This window comes from Lolium rigidum, chromosome 5 (genome assembly GCF_022539505.1).
Source record: "Lolium rigidum isolate FL_2022 chromosome 5, APGP_CSIRO_Lrig_0.1, whole genome shotgun sequence".
NCBI classification, from domain to species: domain Eukaryota; kingdom Viridiplantae; phylum Streptophyta; class Magnoliopsida; order Poales; family Poaceae; genus Lolium; species Lolium rigidum.
This window is the reverse complement of record NC_061512.1, coordinates 154,469,147-154,495,677: the sequence shown is the minus strand read 5'-3', so window position 1 is coordinate 154,495,677 and position 26,531 is coordinate 154,469,147. Positions and strand designations below refer to the sequence as shown.

Below are 26,531 nucleotides of genomic sequence, written 5' to 3'. Positions count from 1 at the left end.
CAAAGAAAGAGTGCCAAATCCACAAATCTTGCAACATCACTCCCTCAAAAATAATAGTGCATCCCTCGGCATGGCCGTTGTACTAACCCTGCCATGTAAATGGACAGTTCTTCCACTGCTAATGTTGTACTAATACCGGCAATTTATCGAATAGGTCCTGGGCGTCGAGGCTAGTAGGCGCTCCCAAGAACGCAAACGACGCGGGCAGGACCTCTCCACTACCCTAACTCTGAGCCTGGACCGAGGAGGAGGCGTGACATGGAGAGACCTGGTAGACAACGACGGTGTGGTGCGGCAATGGTGGGGTGGCGGGGTCGCCCTAGGTCTGCAAAGAAGGGGCGGGGGACGAGAGCGAACGCTACTCGATTTCGCTGTCCCTAACGTGCGGGGCCGACTAGGAATACAAGGTCATGAAACGCGTCCGCACAGACGTATTCCCGGCACAATTTAGGTCACGTTTGCTTTTCCGCTAACAGGCCAGACATTTTGCATCGGGCTGCTGGGCTGGGCTCCAGATCCATTTTTCGTCTACACGAACGCAAATGATCGCTTTATGTTGGGCCGCTGGAGATGACCTGTCTCTTTCCATCTTGCGCGCTCTCGTGAGTGTGAGAACTGACCAACTAGTCCAGGAGATGCCCAACGCTGTGTTGTTTCTTTTCGAACCATCAGAAAGTTGTACGTACGACTCCGGTCATCACCTGCCCCCAATTCTGTCTCTCGTCAGAAAACAAGGTCAACTTGTCTCACAGGCTACAACATACAGTACTTAGTTACCCGGCCTGGCATACCCTACTTGCATATTAAACTGTTATATGCCAAGAAGAATAGACGGACGAATCAAGTATACAGTGCTCCACGGAACAACATAAAACATGGGAATTCACAATAATGACAGCAATGGAAGTACAAACTGTTTCTTCATGTCTAATAATTTAGTTACATTGCAAGAACAAGAAGATCATCAGTTTTCCTATACAATCTCTGCTGCTTGACACAAAATAACCAAGCAATAACTTAAGCATTATGTATTGGGAGCATTAACAATAGCTCAACCAAGACTCACATTTTCTTGACATTGGATGTTGACAGCTTATCACTTTGTCGTGGATTCGTGTAACTCTTTTTTCCAAGAATCTCAATTCTTCACAGTAGCCAAATCGCTACTCTGTGGTGTTGTAATATATAGATTACATTGTTATGATACAGAGAACCAGCCACTCGGCTACAGATATTACAGACAACTGACGTATCTACACTGTACTGATACAACACAATTCTACATTCCTACTGTATGAACAACAAAACAACTGGTAATTGACTAATTACATCCTTGTACTCTATATGCATACAACAACAAAGATACAAATGCATGCATCCCGATTGGCACTGAAGGGGGAAACTGGTAAAAGTATTACACAAGGTTTTGGCGCAGCAAAGACTGAGCCTCATCAGTGCTCCCATTCCCATCCTGTGCTTTCCAGAGGTTCTTGAGGAAGCCATGCCGCTGCTGTGCCTTGGGAGAGTCCGTCAAGTTCCCAGATGCCTGTGGGGATAGCTTAATGGAATTTGATGATGAACTCTGCACATGCTGGAGGCATACTTGCACGGCGTCATGCACCCGCACGAAACACCACCCTGCACCGATCATGTCTATGATGCCCGCTGTTGACAGCAGTAGATGCACCTGCCGGTTAGGGTTTGCTATAGCGATCTGCAAGTAATATAAAAGGCCTCCCAGGGTTTTAACACGCAGATACATACTGTAGAATAGAAGAAGTGCTCAGGATAAGAACCTGGATGTCGCGTGCTTTGTATTCTTGGTTCAGGTCCTTGAGAGCTTGAACAGCACTCGAGTCGATGTATGTAACAGCTGCATGCCCAAATTTTACCATCATCTAAACTATTCATCTAGGTAGTCCAATTAATCATAAGATACGGTTTTCAAACGAAAGAGAAACAATTATGTGCAAACAACAGTATTTAGCACGTGTCTTAAGTCTTAACAGACATCGCAACAGAAATGGAAGGGCTTACGTGACATCTCGAGGATCACAAAGTACACCCTTCCAACATCAGGTCCCCGGTTTGAAACTGGGAGTTTGAGCTCATATTCGCGCAGCCTGATAAAGAACTTGCATCAAGATAACAATGAACCTTACAAATAATAAGACAAATTACTGAAACAGATGAAGAGATTCACCTGTCCTTTATGTAACTTATGTTAGCAAAGTAGATTGGTGAATCAATTCGGACAACAACAATTCCATTGTATGTATAAGCCTCAGGGTACTGCAATGTATTCCTGTACACAGTGGTTCCAGGCAAACGGCCCAAAACAGCTGCAGACAGGCCATAAAAACATATTAAAATAACCCTAATCAGAAGCAGTAATTTTTTTTTAAATGTATCAACGATTGAGAAACAATGGCATGAAAGGTCCAACAGAAGAGAACCCTGAGATACAACTCTGATTGCTCATTCCGAGGCATAATGATGGTGTGGTATCAAGCAGATTGCAAGTGGTCATCATGCATAGACTCTAGAGTAGCACATTTACTCACCTATATGTGGATTTGCTGATTCATGAATTACAAATGCCAGCGAGAATCCAACCTACAAAGGAAAACGTTACCATCAAATGAATGGTTCATCTTCATACAAAATCTGAAATTTTGCATGCCAGCCTTATCTACACTTCGGTTAAAGATCGATATAATAAGTAACTCAAATGACTAGATACAAATTCATACTTACCCCAACAAGGACACCAATTTCAATGCCAAAAACTAATGTTGTAATAAACGTCATTGCCCACAGAAAGAAATCCTTCTTATCAATACCCCACAGGAAAATGGCCTCGTCATAATCTACCTAGATACATTCCCAATATCCATGAGAAATCAGGTGTCGAACAATTTAAGTTATGAAAAAATAATCCGTTAGAAGAAGACAGCTTAATAAAGAACTGATAAAACATGCTAGAGCAAAAATTGCAAGCTGAAACAGAAGTAAATAGACATAACTTTATTTCTTGCGGAGAAGGTACTAAATTGCTGTCGTCGTGGTGAACAGACCGTGGTGAACAGACAGATGCCATAGGATGGCTTAAGTTGGGGCCGAATGGGCGCTAGAGGATTCGGGGGAGGGTTTTTGATTAAATTGGATGAACTTCCAGATGCTTTCCTCAAGAACTTAGCCAAAGCCAGAGATAGAAGAAGAAAGACACAAGGAAGAACTCTTCTCTAGATCTCTCTCTTCATTGATCTTAACAGATTACAGGTTTGCGCATACAAGGTTCGTGCGTACCTCTCATTTCATCGGTACCCGCGTATGGGTGTGCCCCCTCTCCTTATATAGGGGAGAGGGTGGCTTACAAGGGAAGAAACCCTAGGAAACCCTAATGGCATCTTTGAACAGATAAACTACTTTACAAAGCTACTTTAATCATAGGTGACGCCGGTATCTTCTTTAATCAGGGACCCCCGGTTGCTTTTGGCGTCACCTTCCTCTTTGGCGTCAGGACTTCGTTTAAAGCTACTTTGCTTAGCTCATCCTTGTCCTCTAGCTCTGGAGAGAATCTTTGACCAGTCTTGCCGACGTGCTACAGTGCACCTCTTACCGGTAACCCGGTGTCTTCTTAGCTTATTCCGGTATACCCCTCTTGGGATACCGGTATAAATTTACTTAGCCAAACGCTTAACTTCACGCCCCGGAATGAACATTAACCGGTATCTTGATGGCTCAAACCATCCGGTTTGGCATGCCTTTGGCATACCGGGGGTCATCCCCCCAACACTAGTCCTCGAAGCTGGTATAGTCCGGTGGATTTTATCCAACGGACCATGCCAGGTTCCCATATCTTAAGGTACCGGTTTAATCTTTCCGGCGGTCAGCTTAAATTTCCCGGCCTCTTTGCCGGACTTACATCTTTCTCTCTTTACGAAGTATTTCCGGTATCTTCTCCTCCGGTATCATTGACATTAAATCCCTCCTCGGTGAAGTCGAGAATTTCTCGGGTACAGTGCCTGTCAGAGACATGCGCACTGTACCTGACGCGCCAGTGTCAGGGGTCACATCCCTTCGGCTTCTGCGCCAGTATTTATGGCGCCGCATCGGATCCCCGCTGCCGTTCCGGATCCGTGTGGCCTCCTTGTGGCATATTATTTTCCGCGCGTGTATCCTTGCGCCACGTGGCGGCCCACGAACAGAACCGCCGCGGCCCAGTGGTTGCCAGCCCACTACTTCCTTCTTCTATATAAAGGGAGTGCGGTTTTACTTCATCTTCTTCCCCGCATTCACAACTCCCTCGCGCACTCAGTGCTCTTTGCCTCCTTGCGCCTTTGCCACCGTCGTTCGTCGCTAGAGCTTGGCCGCCCGGTGAACCTCCGCTGCAACTCCGCCTAGCCTCGCCAAGCCTCGCTGCGCAGAGATTCACCGCAGTGCGCCTGCTGCCGCCGCACCGTACCCTTTCCGGTGACCTCTGCTCCTCTACTTCGCCGGACCCCGTCGGCGACTGCAGGCTCGCTGCTTCTCCGGCGACCATCTTCAGCGTTTCGTGCCGCCCCAGGTTAGCCTTAATGCTTCTTTTCTCTCTTCCTTTCTCGTTTTCCAGATCTTGGGCCGGTAGAGTATTTAGTCTTTCTTTTCTTTTGCTTTTTCTCTTACTCGTAGATCTTCGCGCAAGGGTAGATCTTGGGAAATCAGTTTTTGGGTAGAATCCGGCGTCTCTCAGACTTTTATGTCTAGCGAAGAGTATCTTTCCGAACCATCTTCCAGTAGTCACCAGAGGGAAGCTTCCGACGGGCTTTCCGCTGAACTCGCCCGAATGGAAACCGATACCGGAAGAGGTCAAGAGGCCAGCAGCTCTAGCCAAGCCTCCGGAGTAGATCTATCCGGTGTCACCCGTGGGGCCTGGAAGGGCTCTGACGTGACACAGCACGAAATTGACTGGCTCTACCGGTCTAGAAGGATACCGGAAGGAGTATCCTGCCGGCTTCCGCGCGACGAGATCGAACCGGTACTCGAACCCGGTGAGTTCGTCGTCTTCCTTGCTCACTTCGAGCGCGGCTTCGGCCTTCACGCTTCGATTTCTTTCGCCGGTTTACGGGTTTTTACCAACTCCAGCCTCACAACCTTCCTGGCAATACCGTTTTTTACCTTTCTTGTTATGTTTCCTTCATGGAGGGCTACATCGGCCTCCGTCCCACTCGCGAGACCTTTGCTCGCTTCTTTTCTCTTCGGATCAATTCCGTCCAGGGCAAGGAAATTCCTAAGCCCAAACCCCTCGTTCAATGCGGGTCTTGCATCATCGGCTCCCGCCAAGGGAGCCCCTTTTTTAAATTCTCCGGTCTCGAGTCATGCTGGTCATGGCAAGGGACCTTTTTCTACGTGAAGAACACCGGCGCCGCAGATCTCATCAATCTGGCGGCTTTCAATCCGGGAGTGCCTACGAAGGCCAATTGGGGCTATAATCCTGGGACCAATCATTTAGAAACGAACCGGATTATTCGCTTCATGGAGCAGCTGATGAGGGAGACAGACATCTGCTCTGACGACATCATCCGCACCTTCATCTCCCGCCGGGTGCTTCCCCTCAAACGACGGGCCCATAAAATAAGCGAAATGTACGGTCCTGGCGATCCTACCAAGATCACTGGCCTTCCTCTAAGCAAGGAGGATGTAGTTCTTAAGGCTAGGCAGATCTGCCAAACCGCCATGCCGATGGACTGGCCTCTTAGCTCCACCAACCCTCCAACTGATGAAGTAAGAGATTATGCAATCTGGGTTGTTTTCCGGTAGCTTTTCGATGCATGACTGACTGTCTTTCTATTCCTTTCCAGGCAAAACAGCGCTTCCCTTGCATCGCGGCGGAGCAGCGAGGCCCTTGCCGGAAACGGGCTCTGGACACGGTGGACCCGGATCCTTATATTCACTGGCTTGACCTCAAGATGGGCCGCACCCACACCTCGCGCCCCGGTAACTTCTCATCCGAAGCTCCCGGTTCCGATGATGATGTCACTATACTTGAGGTAGTTTTCTCTTCCGGTTTCTCATGCTTTATTGTTATTTCCCTTCTGTAGATGCTCCCTCAGCTGGCACCCAACCACAGGTTCATGAGCATGTGGCTCCTCTGCAGGCCGAGGTTGGCCGCGAGTTCCTGGAGAAACTCATCTCGCAGGGCAAGAAAAACAAGGCTCCGGCACCAGAGGCCGGTTCAAGCCAAACCCCTCCCGCCAAACGCTCGCGGACGAAAGTTATTGGAGGGAAAGAAGTAGCCAAGAAGCGCTACAAAGGGAAAACGATGCCGGTCTCTTCCGGGTAAGTCTTTGTTTCTCTGTAAGCTTTGTTTTACAAACTTTTCCTTCCGGTCGCTCTTTCTGATCCTTTTTTTCTTGTTCAGCCCTGCGCTCAAGCTCTCCAAGAGCGCCAGCGGCATGAAGCCGGAGAGCTCTGAGGGAACCGCAAGGACCTCATCTCCTCTCCACTCAAGCCCGGTACCATGCGAGTGCGACGCAACCCTTCTACCTCCCTCGCGGGAGGCACTTCAAGTGCGGGGCGCGTGGCCCCTACACCTCTAGATCACCGCGCGGAGGAGGACCACGTCTCCCCTCCAGAAACACAAGATACCGGCGCCAGCAACATCTCCGCCGATTCTGAAGCTGCCGGGAGGGCGGAACCTCAGGTTCCTCCCGTCCCGAAGAGAAAGAAGAAGAAGACTGCTGATTCTTCCCCCTCCAAGTCCGTGCCGGACTCTTCCGCGCCGGCAAGCTCAACTCCGGGCCAGGACGCACCCGACGCCCGCTCGCCGCCCAAGACTGCGCCCGCGCCTGCACCAGAAACTCCCACCGTCGAGCCAACTGGGGCCACGCCGACGCCGCCGCCAAGCCAAGGACCCACCGCGGCCGAGCCCAGGCCGCTGCCAGAAGGCACCAAGCCCCTCAAGCCGGAACCTTCCAAGGCGAAGGCCACGGCTTCCGGCGCTCCTACTTCCGGCCCGCAGCCCTTGGTGCTGCACGCCGGCCGCGCCGCTGTCGTGGCCGGAGAAAAGGCTTCCGGTCAGCTGGGCCAAATCACGGAGCTGAAGCGCGGCGGCAACGAGCTGGGGCATTTGCTCGAATATGCTGAGAAGTGGAATCGAGCGGATGTCTCCGCGGCTACGCGCGGCCTGGGGAAAGACCGGCTTCCGGCGATTGACCCCGCTGGCCCCCGGTGCACTGAGCAGCACTTCATGCGACTGCGGCGCGCGGTGAAGGAGCTGGACAACGCGTGGCACGATGCCACCAACAACGTGGTGGTAAGTTACACCAAACCCTTTGCAATTTTTCCGTTCATGCCGGTTTCATTCTTTCCGGATTATGTATATCTTCCCAGTCCCCGAGTTTCGTGGTGAGAGCATAGCTCTTAGCGCGAAACTTAGTTAACAACATAGAGAAAACGGCTTCTTTTTTCTAACACTCTTTACTTGAACAGAGCACGGCTGACGCCCGGAAGCACCTCTTTGAGGACCCTACTGTGGGAGCACGGGATCTTTACGAGCGCACAGCAAGTGCCAAGGTGAGCTTCTGTGCCTCCGGCACCTTCTTACCGGAAGCTTTTCTCTTCTAGTATTTACAAACTTTTTGCATAACAGCTATCCCGGAAGCCTCCATCGAAGCCCTCAAGACTCAGCTCGCTGCACTCCAAAGTACTCTCTCTTTTCCGGTTGACTTGCCTTTCTGCGTTTTACCAAATATATGTTTGTTAACATTTCCTGTCCGGGCTCTAGGCGAAAAGAGCGGCTTATCGGGATCATCGCCGGAGCTCGCGGACGCCCAGGAGCTCGTTTCCAGGGGGCTGAAGGACCAGCTCATCCAATTTGGGCTCCGGCATGATCAGGAGTTGAAGGATGCCAAAGCTGCAGCTGAGGCGAAGCTAAATGAGGTCCTGGAGGAGTCTGCCAACTCTACCGCGGTGCTGCGGGCAGAACTGGAGGAGGGTGGCAAGGCGCGGAAAGCGGCCGAAGATCGGGTCGCCCTCCTAGAGGCAGAGCAGAAGGAGTATGACCTTCTGGTCATGCAAACCGACGCGCTCGCCCTTAGTAAGTTTCTCTTCTTTCTTTTCCGACCTTTCCTTATAAGCTTATAACCTCCGGTAACATGTCCTTATCCTTTTTTCTTTGCCTTGCAGAGCACTTTCCGGACTCACAGGTGCACCCGCAGAAGAAGGTGACAGAGCGCCGGATTCAGCAAGAGTTCAGGAACGCGAATGCGCCCTGGGATCCTTATGACCATCTGGTCGCGCTTTCTGCCCGGGTCCAGCACATGCGCGCGGTGGACCGGAATCTCGCCGATCTGCCCGACGTGGCGATCCAGCTCCACAAGGTGCTATGGCCTGGGGAGGAGGTGCCGGCTAGCTTGACGCTCACCTCCGAACGCCTGAAAGGTGCCGGTCGGAGGATCCGCGAGTGGCAGTGGTCAGCGGCCCGTGCCGGAGCAGATGAGGCGCTACGCATCGCCTGTTCCTGGTATGAGGATTTGGACCTGGATGCCTTCCACACCTTGCGCCAAGATGCTCCCACCGATACGGATCCAGTCCTCACCGCTAAGCGGAAGGACCGCGCCTACCGGATATCAGAGTACGCGGCGGTCCGCACCTTCATCCCTCCTCCTCCCGACGTCACGGACTATCTTAGTGACTTCGAAGAAGAAGAAGATGATGATGAGGATGCCAGAGAAGGTGATGCTCTTCCGAAAGCTGGTGACGCGCCTCCTGAAGCTCCTGTTGCTGGTAAGGGAAGGTACAAAAAGGAACTTCTTACACCGCAACTTCATGAGTAGAAAGGACGCAACAGAGTTATGTTCCACGGACGCTTGGTCTCATCTCCGGATCTGTCTGCATTTCCTTCTTTCCATTTATGTGCATCGATTAGGTAATAGGCATCATTGCGGAGAGCTTTGCTCACAATGAAAGGTCCCTCCCATGGGGGTGAAAGCTTATGCCGGCCTTCAGTGTGTTGCACCAAGCGTAACACCAGATCTCCTTCTCGGAATACCCTCGGGTTAACCTTCCGGCTGTGGTAGCGTCTGAGGTTTTGCTGGTAAATGGCTGTTCTTGCCAACGCGAGCTCTCTTGCTTCTTCTAGCAAGTCCACATCGTTTTCTCGGGCCTCTTTTACCTCTTGTTCGGTATAGAGCTGCACCCTTGGTGAGTCATGGAGAATGTCGGTTGGTATGACCGCTTCTGCTCCGTAAACCATAAAGAATGGAGTGTATCCGGTAGGCTGGTTTGGAGTCGTTCTTATGCTCCACAGCACTGATGGTAGCTCATCGAGCCAACATCCCGGAGTCTTTTCGAGTGGTTCAATGAGCCTTGGTTTTATACCGGAAAGCACCAGCGCATTTGTTCTCTCCACTTGGCCATTGCCTTGTGGGTGTGCCACTGAGCACAAATCCAACCGGATATTGTTATCCTCACAGAATCGCTTGAACTCGCCTTGGGCAAAGTTTGAGCCATTGTCAGTGATGATACTATGCGGGTATCCATACGCAAAATGACATCTTTTAGGAATTTCACCGCTGTGTGCCCATCACATTTGGCAATAGGTTTTACTTCTAGCCATTTGGTGAATTTGTCCACCATAACCAAGATGTGGGTCATGCTTCCCCTTGCAGTTTTGAATGGGCCAACCATGTCAAGGCACCAAACAGCAAATGGCCAAGTTAGCGGTATAGTTTTTAAACCGGATGCCGGGGTATGATTTTGCTTGGCGTACCTCTGGCACCCATTGCATTTTCTTACCAAATCCTCCGCATTTTCCAAAGCAGTGGGCCAATAGAACCCATGCCGGAATACTTTTGCTACCAGCGCCCTTGACGAAGCGTGGTGCCCACATTCCCCTTGGTGAATCTCCACAAACATTTCTTTTCCCTCTTCCGGTTCCACACATCTTTGAAGGACACCGGTAACACTTCTCTTGTACACCTCACCATTGATGATGGTGTATGCTTTGGACCTTCTCTGGATCCTCCTGGATTCACTTTCGTCAACCGGCAAGGTGCCGTTGATCAGGAATTCCTTAATAGGTTTAACCCAAGATGGTGCCTCTCGAACCAGAAACACGGTACATCTATCTCCATGTTATCCACCAGCATTGCTTCCTCTGACATGGACGCAGCAGTCCCCGAGTTTACGGAGCGGTCCCCGAGTTTGCCGGAGCGGTCCCCGAGTTTCCTTCATCGATATCCATTGGTACAACATGTGATTCCGGTACGAAGATGGACTCCGATTCCGGGCTTGGTTTGATCGATGGTACTCTTAAGTGTACCAGGGCTATTCCGGGAGGAATTTCTTGCCTAGATGAGCCCAGCTTGGACAAAGCATCCGCGGCTTCATTTTCCGCTCGTGGCACATGGTGAAACTCACACCCTTCGAAGAAGCTGGCAATCTTTTGCACGTGAAACCGGTATGAGGCCATGTTGGCATCTTTTGCGTCCCAATCTCCGGAACATTGTTGCACCACAAGATCTGAATCTCCGTAGCAAATGATCCGGTGTGCACCGATTTCTTTTGCGACCTTAAGCCCATGGATCAAAGCCTCGTATTCTGCGACATTGTTTGATGCCCTGAAATGCACTTGCAAAACATACCGAGGTGATCTCCCTTAGGTGAGGTAAGTACCACACCGGCACCTAGACCCTTTTGAGTTTGGATCCGTCAAAGTGCATCTTCCAATACTCTATCTTGTGTTCCGGCGGCTTGTATTGCATTTCCGCCCAATTGACCAGGAAATCAACCAAGGCTTGCGATTTTATGGCATCCCTTCTTTCGTACACCGGTACGTATGGTGATATCTGGATTGCCCACTTTGCAATCCTACCGCTAGCATCTTTGTTGCACATGATATCGGAAATGGGTGCCTCACTCACCACTTTCATGGGGTGCTCCTCAAAGTAATGCTTAAGCTTCGTGGCGGCCATAAACACGCCATACGTCATTTTCTGGAAGTGCGGGTAGTTTTGTTTTGAGAGGGAGAGCACCTCGCTCGGGTAGTATACCCGGCCTCCGCACGGTTTTTCCTTCCTCTTCTCTTTCCACTACCACTACAACACTTACCACCCGGTTGGTTCTTGCTATGTATAACAACATGGGTTCCCTTTCCAAAGGCGAAGCCGATATTAGTGCGATGGCTAGCATTGTTTTTAGCTCTTTAAACGCTGCGTCTGCCTGAGGGGTCCAGACGAACGTATCGGATTTTTTCATCAAAGCATAGAGAGGCAGAGCTTTTTCCCCCAACCTGCTTATGAACCGGCTTAGCGATGTCAAACTTCCGGTAAACTTTTGCACATCTTTTAGATCTTGTGGTATGGTCATTCTTTCGATTGCCCAGATCTTTACCGGATTCACCTCAATGCCCCGGCTTGATACAAGAAAACCAAGCAGTTTACCGGCAGGGACACCGAAGGTGCGTTTCGCCGGATTGAGTTTCATCCGGAATCTTCTTAAGTTATCGAATGTTTGTCGGATATCGTCGATTAAGGTTTCTTTTACCTTAGTTTTTATCACGACATCGTCCACATAGACTTGCACATTCTTTCCAATTTGATCAAACAAGCATTTTTGCATACAGCGCTGGTACGTTGCACCAGCGTTGCGCAAACCGATAGGCATAGTGACATAGCAATAAGCCCCGTGCGGGGTAATGAACGCAGTTTTTATTTGATCTTCCTTTTTCAGGGGAATCTGGTGGAAACCGGAATAAGCATCCAGAAAAGACAACAATTCACACCCAGCCGTAGAATCAATCACCTGATCGATCCGGGGCAAAGGGAAAGGATCCTTTGGGCAATCTTTGTTTAGGTTGGTGTAGTCGATGCACATGCGCCACACCTTTGGAGCTTTTGCTTCTAGGTTCTCTTCTTTTTTCTTTTCAACCATCACCGGATTGGCTAGCCACTCAGTATGCGTTACTTCCACGATGAAACCGGCAACCAACAGCTTTGTTACTTCTTCTCCAATGATCTTTCTCCTATCTTCGACGAACCGGCGCAAAGGTTGTCGCACCGGCTTAGCATCCTTCCGGACGTCCAAAGAGTGCTCGGCCCGGCTCCTCGGAACACCTACCAAGTCATCGATGAGACCGAGGCAAAGATATTCCGATTCTCACGGAGGAAGGCGACGAGCGCGCTTTCCTATGCCCGATTCGAGGCCGGCACCGATACGAACGGTGCGTTCGGGTAAGCCGGATCCAGCACAATGTCCTTTGTTTCATTTGTCGGCTTGAATGCCGGTGCGCCCAAGTTTCCACTCATTGCCGCTAAGCTCAACTGTGAGGACTGAGCCAGCGCAACCGCAGTTTGCATCCTTCTTTTTTCCTCTGCGATTACCAGCGATTCTGCCAGGTTTGATCCGACGGACGTAGTTTCCATCGAAATCTTGTAGTTTCCCACCACAGTTAAGGGTCCACGAGGTGCCGGCATCTTCATCTTGAGATAGGCCGTATGTGTTGAGGCCATGAAAGCTGCCAATGCCGGTCTCCCCAGCAATGCATGGTAAGGACTATCTAGGTCCACCACCTCGAACTCAATGTTTTCAACCCGGCAATTGTCACGTCCTCCGAACGATACATCCACCCGAACTTTCCCCACTGGCGCGCAGGACAAGCCCGGAACGATTCCGTGGAATGTTGTGCGAGTTGGTTGTAGCATGTTTTCTGTTATGCCCAGCGTATGCATGGTGTGCCGGTACATGATGTTTATGTTGCTTCCATTGTCTATCAGCACTTTGCTGAACTTGACTCGAGTCGTTGGCCCATGCATGTTTGGGTCTACCACAAGAGCATAACCACCCCAATTTGGCATTATCTTGGGGTGATCCTTGAACGACCAGGAGATTTCTTGATCTGACCACAGCATGTACTTTGGTACTGCCAGCATCACAGCGTTCACTTCCATGGAACGGCGACGCAGGCTCTGCTTGTCGGTTGGCTCCGTGACGAACACAACACAGCACACGTCCGGATCGTGGTAGACGTTCCGGCCCAAAGGTGCCGGTGGAGGTGGCGGTAGTTGGCCATTGCCTTCTCCTACGTGATGAACTTGCCGCTGCCGGTCCGGCTGAGGTTGTACCGGTAGAGCGTTTGCTCCGGTAAGCGGTGGTGGTGGTGGTAATGGGTGCTGATGCAACATGTCATGCGAGGGTGGCAGTATTGTGGAACATCCTTGTGCTTGCGCATCTTTTGCCGCACCTCTCAGCATCAAGTGCTTGATCCAAGAACAATCTTTTGTCAAATGATTTGCCGGCCTCATCGGGTTCGGAGTGTGAAACCGGCATGGTTGCTCCATAGCTGCTTCCATGGTGTATCTCATTTGTTCTTGCCAGTCTTTTTTCTCTCCCCACTTTTTCTTTTCAACCCACGGCTGCGATCCGGTTTTTTGCCTTTGGCTCCCGCTGGGGCCGGAGTTATCCTGTACCGCAGCTACTTGCTGTGGACCATACCTTCGATCCGGAAAATCTTCCCTTCTCTTGTTGTGGCGGTTGTCCCGGTATTGATCTTGGCGCGGTTGGCTTGTTTGCGCCGGATCGGCTTGCACTGCCGGTTGCATTGGGTCTCCCAATGCGTAGCTATCTACCACACGTATCATTTCTGCCAGAGTTACCGGCATGTTCCGCTGCAGCTTTTGCCACAACGGCGAACCTCTGCGGCATCCATTGCAAAACCAAGCAATGGCTTGCGCCTCTATCACCCCTTCGCAGGAGTTTCTTGTGGAGTTCCACCGGGTCGGGTAATCTCGGTCACGTTTCATTTGGGCGTTGCACGCACAAGGCGAGCTCGTTGCGGCTCTGTTGGGCCTCCGGTATGTGCTTGCTGAAGTTACTCACAAAAGCTTCCTCAAAGTCCAACCAGCCGTTTATGCTTCCCGCCGGCCAAGTTATTCGGCCCGGATTCGTGCCGGTCCCACCGGGAATGATGGTACAATTCTCACGGCCCGGCGCCGGTTTCCTCCACCGATTACGGTTCCTCCGCCACCGGCGACGTACACCGCGGTTACGTAATCCACGAGCCGATCTTCGGCTTAGTGGTGCCATCATACGTTTTTGTATCACGGGGCAAGCTGGAAGTTGCGAACTGGTGGTTCCTCTTTCATGATCCTTGGACCAAAACATTTTGGGCCCGGAGGACCTTCTGCCTCGATCATTTCAGATAAATACACTCTGTCCAGATGGTGCCTCGCATTCCGTTCTGGCAGGTGTCTTTCTCCCATGCGTTCTCCCAACGGGTTCCGGTACGCCGTGAGCCTTTCAGTTGTCGAATCAGCTTCGTCGTAATGTTCCGGTACCGCGGCCCTTGCCTGCCGGTACCTTGGGGGAAGCATTTCCTCCTCATCGTACGCTGCCCTTACAGCTCGATAATTTTGCCCGGTTTCATGTCTACCGGCATGATGGTTTCCGGCATAGCCTCTCCTGGCGTAGCCTCGATCTGCCCCTTGGCTTTTTCTACCGGCATCGTGTTGCCCGACTTGTTGTTTTCCGGCAAGTACCGGATCGTACACAGTCATCTGCTGCGCATTCATTTCCTTTTCTTTTCTTACATCCGGGATGGGGGACGATGCCTACCCACAGGACTTGCTACCCGCATTCTTTGCTGAGCGCACAGATTTTGATGCCGCAGCTTTGTTCAGCTTAGCTAGCTGCTCAGCATTTTGCTGCTCGATGGCCTCAAGCAACTCTCTAACACGCTCTTGCTGCTTTGCCAAAGCCTCTCCGGAAAGCGACTCGCACAGCTCTACTGCAGCCTTAGCAGCTTTGATAGTTTTATCCGGACTGCTGTACTTAGGTTTCTCTACGATGCTCAATGACACAGATGCACTCTTGCCGGCAAGAATTTCCTTACGCAAATCCTGATCTAGATTGCGAGCCTTAAGCCGGTTTTCCGGCATCCTAGCGACTCGAGCGCTAACTGAAGCAAAGCCATGGGCAGCGTTACACTCACGTAGGGTTAGGTTCAGCTCGCGCTGCGCCCGAATGATGTCCGCGCCTCCGGAAAGCAGCGTCTTGCGCGTTGCCTCCAGCTCCGCCTGAGCCGCTGCTGGGTCGATGTTCTGCGCGATGGGCGTCGCCAGCACGTTCATCGCCGCCTGAAGTGGTGTCTCGGGTGGTGCAGAAGATGCTCCCGTAGCACCTGCGTCGCGCTCCAACGGTGGCTTGGCCGGACGAGTCGATGCCGCACGCCCAGCACCTTCATCCACAGCTTCCTTGCCAGCGCCGACCGCGCCAGCCATCATGACCTCCACGCTACCGGCGGCGCGGCCAGCACATAGCCACCTTGGCGGGTCCGGCGCCACCAGCACCGGCGAGAGGCACTGGCGCACAGGGACAGTGCCGAAGTAGACGCGGTGGCTGCCGAACTCGATGACGCAGCCGTTCTTGGGGAAGATGCCGCCGTTGGCGAAGCAGCCCGCGTTGTTGTTGATGAAGTCCATGGAGTAGATGCGCTGCACGAGCGCAGACACCGTCCGCTCGTCGGCGACGTCAAGGAGGCCCGCCCGAATGTGAACTCCAGCAAGCGCCGCTTCATGCCCCACGGTGGGCGCCAACTGTCGTCGTGGTGAACGGACGGATGCCATAGGATGGCTTAAGTTGGGGCCGAATGGGCGCTAGAGGATTCGGGGAGGGTTTTTGATTAGATTGGATGAACTTCCGGATGCTTTCCTCAAGAACTTAGCCAAAGCCAGAGGTAGAAGAAGAAAGACACAAGAAGAACTCTGCTCTAGATCTCTCTCTTCATTGATCTTAACAGATTACAGGTTTGTGCATACAAGGTTCGTGCGTACCTCTCATTTCATCGGTACCCGCGTATGGGTGTGCCCCCTCTCCTTATATAGGGGAGAGGGTGGCTTACAGGGGAAGAAACCCTAGGAAACCCTAATGGCATCTTTGAACGGACAAACTACTTTACAAAGCTACTTTAATCATAGGTGACGCCGGTATCTTCTTTAATCAGGGAGGCTTTCTTTAATCAGGGAGGCTGACGTCCCCCGGTTGCTTTTGGCGTCACCTTCCTCTTTAGCGTTAGGGCTTCGTTTAAAGCTACTTTGCTTAGCTCATCCTTGTCCTCTAGCTCTGGAGAGAATCTTTGACCAGTCTTGCCGACGTGCTACAGTGCACCTCTTACCGGTAACCCGGTGTCTTCTTAGCTTATTCCGGTATACCACTCTTGGGGATACCGGTATAAATTTACTTAGCCAAACGCTTAACTTCACGCTCCAGAATGAACATTAAACCGGTATCTTGATGGCTCAAACCATTCGGTTTGGCATGCCTTTGGCATACCGGGGGTCATCCCCCCAACAATTGCCATCAGGCATCATGGTTATCTTGAGTATTTGTTACAAACTCTTAATCATAGTATGAGTATTTGTTACAAACTCTTAATCATAGTATGTATAAATGAGTTTAGATGCCCTTACCAGACCGGTGACAGCAGAAATCACAATGGCAGCCAATGCACACTGAAGGAAAAATGATATGAAATGTAAGTATACATGGAACAGTTAATATCCTATCAAGCACAAGTATAACATGCTGTAAAAAAATTGAAATATTTTATGGTTTACATTTGGCAAAACAGCTCATGAAATTACCTTAAAAGGTTGAATCTTACGAAAATTCAGTTCCACATATAACACAATAAAGTTTACCTTTTAAGAAACAAGATTGTACAGTTCATTTGACTATTAGGAGTAAAATTAACTTATGTGATAAGTTTACATGTTTTTGCTACCTTTTATAAACTATAGTAAATAAATTTGTCAAAATAAATCTGCCAACGTAAAACTCAAACTTGATCCCTATTTTCTTGTGAGGAAACTTAAACTTCAAACTTAAATCTGCAAAATAGTATACACCAATAATACAAGGCTTATTGGGCATGCTTAATATTGTCAAAATGATATAAGAACAGTTTGATTCCAGCTGGAAGTTCCAAATTCGGTCCTAAGTATATACTTAGCAAGGCCTTAAGATATAGTGATACTATTGTTCATATTTAATCCACACTGTTGGTAGCATTAATACACAAAGAAAAAGGTGAACACAAGGTTTCAAACGGGAAACTTCATTGAGCAACCCAATGGTTACTTAAAGAGAGTTATCAAAACAAAGCACATGGCTAATCTTACCTGAGGTATATCAGTAAATAATGGTGTCATAAACAAGAGAGCACCGCAAATTATTATGCCCATTATAATTCCTGATAATCCAGTCTTTGCCCCACTTTCATGATTAACAGCAGACCTAGAAAAGGAGCCTGCATGGACATCCATCAATAATCAGCTTTCAAAAACCTCAAGACTCGCGAGTAACTAAAACATCTCAATATTTTTAGCTAAAGAACAGAGAAGAAATACAGATGAATGAAGTAGCGCGCACTCATTAAATATGTTTAATATTTTACCTGTAGCAGGGTATGAAGAGAAGAATGAACCACATATATTTGCTATGCCAAGCCCAAATAACTGTAACAAGGAGAACTTGATCAGAAGGGTTGATTTTGAATAAAGAGAATATTAGCTAGAAACAATAAACACTGCTATATGCAAATGCATGCATAGTTTTAAATATTCTTGTAAATAACAAAAAAATGCAACATTGATACCCTGCTACATCTAAATCAGGATCATTCACACATCAATTCAGTATTGCCTAAGTTGACTGAGACATTCATGCCTCTGGAAAGAATAGTCACTAAGGGCTCGTTTGGTTACAGGAAACCCGGTGGGATCCCGGCCTTTTCCCGGGGAGATTTTGCCCCTAGTCCGGAGGTCGGGAAAATAATCCCGGGGGTTTGCTCCTGTTTCTGCCTTTCCCCGGCCGGGAATATTTACCCGGGGAAGTTTGGCCCGAACAGCCAAACTAGCCCTAAGTAGAACTTCCTAGAGTATTACCACCTACGACAGGCGTCTTAATCACCTAAGTTTAAGACCACATGCTTTGATGGAACATTATCATTCCCAAATCTGTAGTGCAAGGTGATTTAGAAAAGAGAAAAAATGAAACAAAAGAAATGAGAGATAAATTTATCGTGTTCATTCATCATAGATGACATGATTGCCTGAAATCTTATGATAATTAAGTTGACTAAGCCTGTAGAAGCTATCTATGCTACTAGTTATTAACCCACGTACGATATCATGATTTATGCATGCTAAGTTGCTAACCCCCCTCCGTTACTTAGATAATATATTGTCTGCGTGGAGAGGGGGCAGGAAACAATGCAAGGCAGCAGATAAAGATTATTAGTTGTTTCCTTTGTTAGAGCATCTCCACCGGCAGCCCCGACAGCATTTTGGGGGCCGGCATCGAAAATGGGCTCGCGCCGGCGCACACCAAATAGCGCCGGCGCTTTTTCGAGCCCAATAGAAGCGTCGGCAACCCCGTGCCGACCTCTTCGCGAAGGGCGCGAATCGGGCGCGCCGGCGCCTCACGAGACGACGGTTTTCGCGGGTGGGGGCGCCTTGCAGCGAGAGGACGCGACGGTTCGCATCGGAAACGACGGGGGAAGGTTGGTCATCGGGCGTTAATGGCCTCCCGCGCGGAAACTGAGGCGGCGACTGGCCACGCGGCGTCCACCCACCTTCCCCACGCGCCTTCAATGCGCGTCCGCCGCCTCCCTTAAAACCCCATCGGCGCGCACTTCTCTTCTTCGGTTCTTCCCCATCTTCCAACACTAGCCACCACCGTCGCAACCGCCGCGCAAACAAACCACCTCTCCCATGCACCCACCGACGATGGCGCACAACGACGAGGCCGGTGGCGGCGGCGTGCTCCGCTCGTTGCAGCTTAGCTACGACGAGGTGGATGTAGCAGCGCATCCTCGTGCCAGTACAGTACAAGCTGCCGCACGGCTGGCACGTCTCCAACGCCGGCTTCGCCGTGCCACCGTCGCCACCGGCAGGACCACAGACGCGAGCCCTTGCCAGGGAACGGCGGAACCTGCTGACGCCGGCGGAGAGGAACCCGCCGGCCAACGCGCTCGACAGCCCGGCGTGGAAAGCTCGCGCGCGCAGCCGGCCGCTCGCGCGGCCACTTCAACAACGTCGGCCGCCGTGCCTGGTGGCAAGGCCGCGACGTCGACGACACGCTGCGGCAGTATGGCTTCCACCAACGCGCTCGCGGCGACCCGCCACGCGTCCCATTGTACTTCCCACAGGCGGAGTGCATGGCGCCGACTCTGCAGAGGGCGCCGGAGAGGACTACCGCGTCCGGGAGCTCGCGCACCGGATCGTCCGCAGCCGCCGACCGCACGAGCTCGGCCGCGCCTCCTTCCGGAGGCGTCGCGGACGACGGGGCGAGGCGCGCGTCCTCTGCTCCGGCCCGTCGAACGACGGGGTCGGGCCAACGCCGCCGCCTCAAGGTGGAGGATGCAGCGGCCTCGCCATCACTTCCACCGGCGAAGAAGCAATGGTGGGAGATGGAGGCGGAGGCGCAGGCGGCCCTCCGTGGCGGCGACAACCCGGAGGATTTCCCTGGCCATAACTTCATCGTCGGCCGCTCCGTCGACGAGGACTACCAGCAGATGATGATGGACCCGTGGCAGGTGGCGGTGTGGTCCGCCAAGGACCACGGCGCCAACTTCGTCGACCTCGCCGGACCTTCCGTGCTGCCGGCGCCAAAGGAGGAGAAGGACGACGACAACTGGTCCTTCGGGCCATCCAGCGACGACGGCAACGACGGCAACAACCTCGACTTCAGCGCCTTCGACGCACGCCGCCGCTAGATTTTTTATGTTTTTTAGTTTAAAATCAAGTTACATTTGTATAAATTTCGTATGAATATCGTTTTCAAAATGTCATACGTAATAAGTTTGAATTTCTATCGGGGCTGTCGTATGGGGGACGCCGGTGTGGGAGCAGCATCCCCAAATAGAGGATGCTCTGCCGGCGCCCCCCATACGGCAGTGCCGGCGCCTATTTGGGGGCCGCCGGTAGAGATGCTCTTACCAAGTTGTACCCTAGAGACAAGGATAACCTCGACCTTGCGCAGCAGAGGCACTGCATACAGCAGCAAGGATGGTGACACTATACCAACAGGCAGCACTGCCACCTGTGGCTAGCGCGACCTAACCTACAGGGGCGGACAGCGACGCCACTGTTTGATTCCTTGACAACAGCAGCAATGCCTAGCAAAGCAACGGTACCAACCATATCTACCATGTCCAGGAGGTCTGAGTGCATGAGGATGTGCCGCATCAATCCTAGGTAGGACGTCCAGGAAGCATGCACACACAAGCACGATGGACAGATCACCCCTTCCTGAGAACTGGGAACTGAAGGGTCATTCCTACGCAGCCATGATGCTCGACGTGGCGCATTGCTCTGCGTCTGCGGGCATTCTGCTACAGTGCTACCTACAGGAAGAAGGTGGCCACATCTGCAGCGTTCCCGATACCAGCAAGGTACATGCTTGGGTTGTGTGGGCTACTCATGCTTGCGGTACCCAGCACTACTGCATCATCAAGCAAAGGAAGTTGTACTCCATTGGTGGTGGTGGTACAATTATCCAAGGTAGCGGCACGCCAGCATGGGACTGCTCTTTCCTGAAGGCGTAAGCAACCTCTTCGCTATGCTTGATTCATTTAGGTATAGGCTTCTTCTGATAGACCTCTGGCTACGACACACCCAGAGCAGAATCCTGGGATGAGAACTAAAAGAACTGACGAGAAGGGGTGTAATGTTATGAGTGTGAATAAGGCGCATAGGACGCCGCACACAAGGCAAGGTTGATAGCAGATAACAGATTAGTTAGTTGTTGCCATTCGTAGCACGATGCATCCTAGAGTTTAAGGCTAGAGAATTATAAGCTTGTTGCTTGAGCCAAGCATTTAAAATAACTTCAATCTACTACTAGCAAGAAAAAGACTATTTACTTGACTTAATTGAGGTGCTGCTCTGTGCATCTGAAAAGTTCATGTCAGAGTTGGATATTTTTGCAGAGCACAGTTAAGTAGGTCGTCTGGTAAATTGTTTCCTTAGTCTTAGAGAACAGATAGATAGTTGGTATGACCCCAAGGTGAACGGACCATCATCACCAACTAGTTTCCTCATAGGAGTGAAGAATGCATCGAACATGTTACTATAGTTAACTACATAACATAATGAAAAAATTAATACAATTGTGTTTGAAGAACAAATGCGATCAGCTTGTACCAACAAAACTAATTACTCAATGTTTCTGTCATCATACCTCTTTGTTCGAGTCCAATTCATAGCCATTCTTAGCAGCTAAAGCTTTAGCAATCCCAACAGATTCCTAAGAATATATACCACAAACGTTTAATATCCACTAAATAAAGTACAGAACACAAGACAAATTGAAAGATAGCAATATGTTTTTACCAAAATGGCAACACCAGTGATAAGAACTGCAGTTGGCATTAGGGACATCAAATGTTCAAATCCTCGGGGAATGGAGAACTTGTGAAGGCCTTGCGGTATTTCACCTACCTAGGCACTCGAGAAATGGAGGATAACTTGTGATGTAGTTGTCCATGATAATGTATGACATGAGGTAAATTTAACTTGACAAAACAAAAATATGACCAAACGTGTGGTTAGCCAAAGCGGAAATCAACATGAGTGTTGACTGTGGCAGTCTGTTAGCAGTGACTCGCTGAGAACTTGCACGCATGAAAGACGAGCATTTACCACATGCACAATTTGAGTTAAAAATTGGAAAATTATCATAACACCACACATCAGGCATCACGCATGTGGTATTTATTGACTTCCGCAGAACATCTTATCAAACTAAAATGTCTGGGTAGCCATCTGTAATCACAACATTTGATAACACACACATGAAAAAAAATCAAAGAATGCATATGCATCATCAAACAGAATAGATGTCAAATGAACAAAAAAAAGGAGCATGCCAAGGTACATGTTTCAGAGTCATTTTAGTGCATATATTGCATAACATCGCATGATTCAGGATAGATGAATATAAGGAGCTTACTCACCACTGATATGGCAGATGGACGGAAAACTTTCACAAACAATGTTCCAAGAACAACAGCTGTTAGTGGTCCAGAGGCTCTCAGAAAACGTAATTTTTTATTTGTTTTCCCCTGCAAAAAATTTAGGGGTCATAAAAATGATATACTACCAAAGTGTGCTATTTCGAATCAAACAGATAACTGAAAAGTAAATGAGAGATAAAGCCATGCCAACTTACTAGTTTTTTCATTATTAGAAGAATAGCAAGAAATACTGATCCCATTAAAAATGGAGGCCAGGAGAACTGCAAAACAGTGCTGCTATATTAGGTTAAAATACCACATAAATCATGATCTGAAACAGTAATATTAGCAGTTTTAATGTATGCAGTGTGCCTAAGGAAGGTTGATTAATGTTTTGTAATACGTATAAATGGCAGAGCTTAAAACTTGAGAACTGTTCACTGTAGTCAGAAGAATGCATTCGTATTTTTATTGTTAAAAAAGTACTGGGTTTGGTACCGTCGACAGTATCCAACTAAGTGATGCTCACAGACATATGCTAAGCTTTGCAATGGCAGTGACAATAGTGAGCTAATGGCTATCAAAATATTTTCAAGCTATATGCTTAGGCAGCAGTGTGGGTCTAAAATAAGACATGGAACGAGATACAGGGGAAGAAGAAAACACACCTGATCTATTCCTGCAATTATACTCTCAATAAGTGGTATAATTTTGCTGCTTCTTGTAACACTGTAACCTAAGAAATACTTGATTTGGGACAAACCAATTACAATGGCTGAAGCTGTAGTGAATCCAGATATTACCGAATGGCTGATGAAACGAATAAGCCAACCAAGTCTGCCAAAAAAGGAAAATGCATGACCCACATGCACTATTCCAAAAATATTCAAAAAAAGTTCATGGATATAGTGCATGATCAATTCAAAATATAAAGGTCTTCCATACAAACCATAAAGACAAGCTATACATGTGAACAGTTCATGATGCAGTGCTTGCGTTTTATTTTATTTCCATGGATGGAGGTGGGATATTTTGGGGTGTACGTGGGGATGGGGGTACACTGATGCTCCCTTTCTATATATACTATGCAAGCACCGAGTGTTGCTTTTGTAATATGCCCCTTTTTCCCAAAGTCAAATGATTTCAGGACAGTTTTGCCAACAAGACAAAATACAATGGAAAGCAGCTTGGTCCTTTGGGTAAACACTAGCAAAAGATAAAGCATCCGAAGATGAAGATATGCAGCTAGGGAGTTAATCATCTGAGCTATACACATTGTTATATTGCTAATACGAAAGAATAGAATAACAATGAATCTGCATACATGTTACAAGAGCAAGTTCAATGCTTTCAAATTTTAATTTTTCCAAAATGGATAAGCAGGAACACTAACTTTCCTCGCTGAACAGAATTACCTTAGCAATCCCATCAAGCATTCCAATATCCCAACCATGAATGCCAACAATATGGCTAATTCTGTATACAGCTCACTAGATGAATTAACTATACCCCCAAGAACATTGGACACTAGCAGGGAAACAAGTGCCACTGGCCCTACTGCTAATTGTCGCGAGGACCCAAAAATTGCGTAGACAATCAGTGGGACAAAGCCTGTGTCTGTTCAGCACAATGAAAATGAAAACAGATGATTTGCATCAACTAGTATGCTCATTTGAGTATATAAAGAAAAGAAAAAGTAAGGAGAGTCAGATGTAAGCACTTACACAGCCCATAAATTGGGTGAAGCCCAGCCAGCTTTGCATATGACATTGCCTACAACACAATACAAAAATGAATTTCTGACAAAAAATGTAGAGCAAATGGAGGGTACAAAAAACTAACACCAAACCAGCACGCACGTGAACAGGAATGTTCGTTACTAACTTTTAGGAAAATCAGGACAATGAAAAAGTTATGTAACCAAGCTGAGATATTGTGCACAACTTTCAATACAACTTAGCAGGAAGACCCAAAGTTCAGTTAATCCATAAAAAACAGCAAATAAGCGCTGAATTAAAAAATAAACATAAATAAACATACCAAATTCAAACGAAATCAGTAAAAAACACAATAAATGAAATTATGACGCCTTTACCCTAGTACACTTGGTAATCAATGGTTGCCGAGGAACCCAATTACCACCTATGAATTCATACAATTTTCCCCCAATATAGGCTGCAGCGATCTCATTCATTCTGATTAAACAAGTTACGCTTAACTGAAGGATATGTTACTTGTAACTATCAATAACCAGAAGCCCATCACATGGAAAATAGGATATGAAAATACTGCATTTGCCAATGCACAAATCAACCTAATAGCAGAAAGTTTAATTCTGGAATGTGCTAATAGTGGGCACAGGGAACTAGCTATACACGAACCTTCCCATCTAAATTGAATAAATTACAGAGCTCAACTCCATATTTGAAATAATAATACTTCAAAACTTTGCATGAAAAATCAATTCAATGCCACTGTTTGCAAACAAACCATATATGGGATGGACAAGTTGCTCGTAGTAACACTCCCTTGTGCAGTTAACTACTCAATTAAGCTGTATTCACGACTTCAGATCATAGAATTCGTGTTTAACCGGCTCCAATAGAATACCATTTTAGAAGTTTTCTCATAAACAGACACCAACAATACTTTAAGACGAGCAATAGAGCAAACAGTAGTTTATTTTCTTGACTCGAGAGACCAATAAGTCAATAAGCTCGAGCAGGAGCCAAAAGATTCAGCTAATTTCCAGAGATATATATTTTTCGAGTAAAAGTCTAAATGAACTTGGTCATTATAACATTGCATAGCAATAGTGGATCTTGTCAAAGCAATATAAGATCTAAGAATTTAAGCTGTATTCACAACTTTAGATCACGGAATTTGTGTTTGACCGACTCCAATAGAATAGCATTTTAGAAGTTTTCTCATAAACGGATACCAACAGTACTTTAATACAAGCAATAGAGCAAACAGTAGTTTATTTTCTTGACTCGACCGACCAATAAGTCAATAAGCTCGAGCAGGAGCCAGAAGATTCTGGTAATTTCCAAAGATATGTATTTTTTGAGTAAAACTCTAAACGAACTTGGTCATTATAACATTGCATAGCAATAGTGGATCCTGTCAAAGCAATATAAGATCTAAGAATTTAAGCTGTATTCACGACTTTAGATCTCAGAATTCGTGTTTAACCGGCTCCAATAGAATATCATTTTAGAAGTTTTCTCATAAACGGACACCAACAGTACTATAAGACAAGCAACAAGCAAACAATACTACAGTACACTAGTTTATTTTCTTGACTCGAGCGACCAATTAGTCCATAAGCTCAAGCAGGAGCCAAAAGATTCAGCTAATCCCCTGTATATTATGAGTAAAAAATCTAAACGAACTTGGTCATTATAACATTGCATAGCAGTAGTGGATCCTGTCAAAGCAAATATAAGATCTAAGAATATAAGCTGTATTCACGACTTTACATCTCAGAATTTGTGTTTAACTGACTCCAATAGAATAGCATTTTAGAAGTTTTCTCATAAACGGACACCAACAGTACTACTCTGTAGTATAAGACAAGCAATAGAGCAAACAATAGTTTTACTTTCTTGACTCGAGCAACCAATAAGTCAATAAGCTTGAGCAGGAGCAGGAGCAGGAGCCAAAAGATTCAGCTAATTTTGAGAGATATGTATTCTTTGAGCAGAAATCTCAAGGAACTTGGTCATTACAACATTGTATAGCAATAGTACATCGGGTCAAAGCAATATAAGATCTGCTAGAAACATTGTATAGCAGTAGTACTATGGGAGTAGAAGGGTACCTGGGGCACAAGCATGACTCCGACAGTGATACCGGCGGTGAGGTCGGCCTGGAGGTCCTCCTTCCACCTGTACCTCCGCATCCACGCCAAGCACGGGAGGGCCGCCTCCGCCCACTCCCACGGCCCCATCCCCCGCGCCCTCTCCATGGCCGCCGACAGCAACGACGACGGCGCGGCGGCGGCGGAGGCCGGCCCCCGCGCGGCCGTGTCCGTGGGGTGGCGCAGCGGTATGACCCTCACCGGCCTCCCGAGCCCCGAAACCGCGGCGGCGGCCAGCTCGCCGGAGCTCGCCGACGCGAACGACGACCGGTCCATTCGGTTCGAGGATTCCTTGAAATTGTTCGGTTCGACTGTCAGAAGAAGAATCGTGCAGGTAGTGGAATCAATGGTGATGGTTTTTGAACTGTACCGCTCACCGCCGCGCGGAGGGAATCAGGCGAGCAGCGGCCACAGCTGCGGGGGTGCGCGACGGCGGCACGAAGCTCGGGGTGGAAATGGCGGGCCGCAGGTGGTCAGCCGCGGCGGCGGGCGTGGGCGTGATCGGAGCTCCGCGTAGCAGCGAGGCCGGATCGAGCAAGGCGCGGCGGCCGGCGGGAGAGGCCGCGGCGGAGGGAGGCCGGTGGGGATGCGGGGAGGATGTGGAGGCGAGCGAGTGGGCCGGGCGGGGAGTGGCTATACGTCTCTCTGCAGATCCTGGGGTGACGATCGGAC

General features: G+C 48.8%; 1 protein-coding gene across 1 annotated transcript; it reads right to left on the bottom strand.

The window, feature by feature from the left end:
* Positions 1-1,142: 1,142 nt before the first annotated feature.
* LOC124652048 (sulfate transporter 4.1, chloroplastic-like) lies at positions 1,143-26,150 on the bottom strand. The gene is made up of 17 exons (XM_047191072.1): positions 25,821-26,150; positions 23,722-23,770; positions 23,413-23,614; positions 22,666-22,834; positions 22,213-22,278; positions 21,998-22,105; positions 21,375-21,482; positions 21,223-21,288; positions 17,435-17,495; positions 17,160-17,287; positions 16,449-16,490; positions 2,758-2,874; positions 2,565-2,616; positions 2,204-2,342; positions 2,038-2,123; positions 1,797-1,873; positions 1,143-1,714 (listed from the first exon to the last, which is right to left on the bottom strand). The coding sequence occupies exons 1-17, from the start codon at positions 26,133-26,135 to the stop codon at positions 1,415-1,417; spliced, it is 2,085 nt and encodes a 694-aa protein (XP_047047028.1). The 5' UTR covers positions 26,136-26,150; the 3' UTR covers positions 1,143-1,414.
* Between the last annotated feature and the right edge of the window lie 381 nt (positions 26,151-26,531).

Bases quoted from the DNA above. Each gene is read 5' to 3' on its own strand.
- LOC124652048 (XM_047191072.1), bottom strand. From the start codon at position 26,135: ATGGACCGGTCGTCGTTCGCGTCGGCGAGCTCCGGCGAGCTGGCCGCC. The intron at 23,771-25,820 runs GTACCCTTCTAC...ATTGTGTTGTAG, and splicing joins GAGTCATGCTTGTGCCCCAG to GCAATGTCATATGCAAAGCT. The intron at 16,491-17,159 runs GTAAGATTAGCC...TTTTTCCTTCAG, and splicing joins TATTTACTGATATACCTCAG to TGTGCATTGGCTGCCATTGT.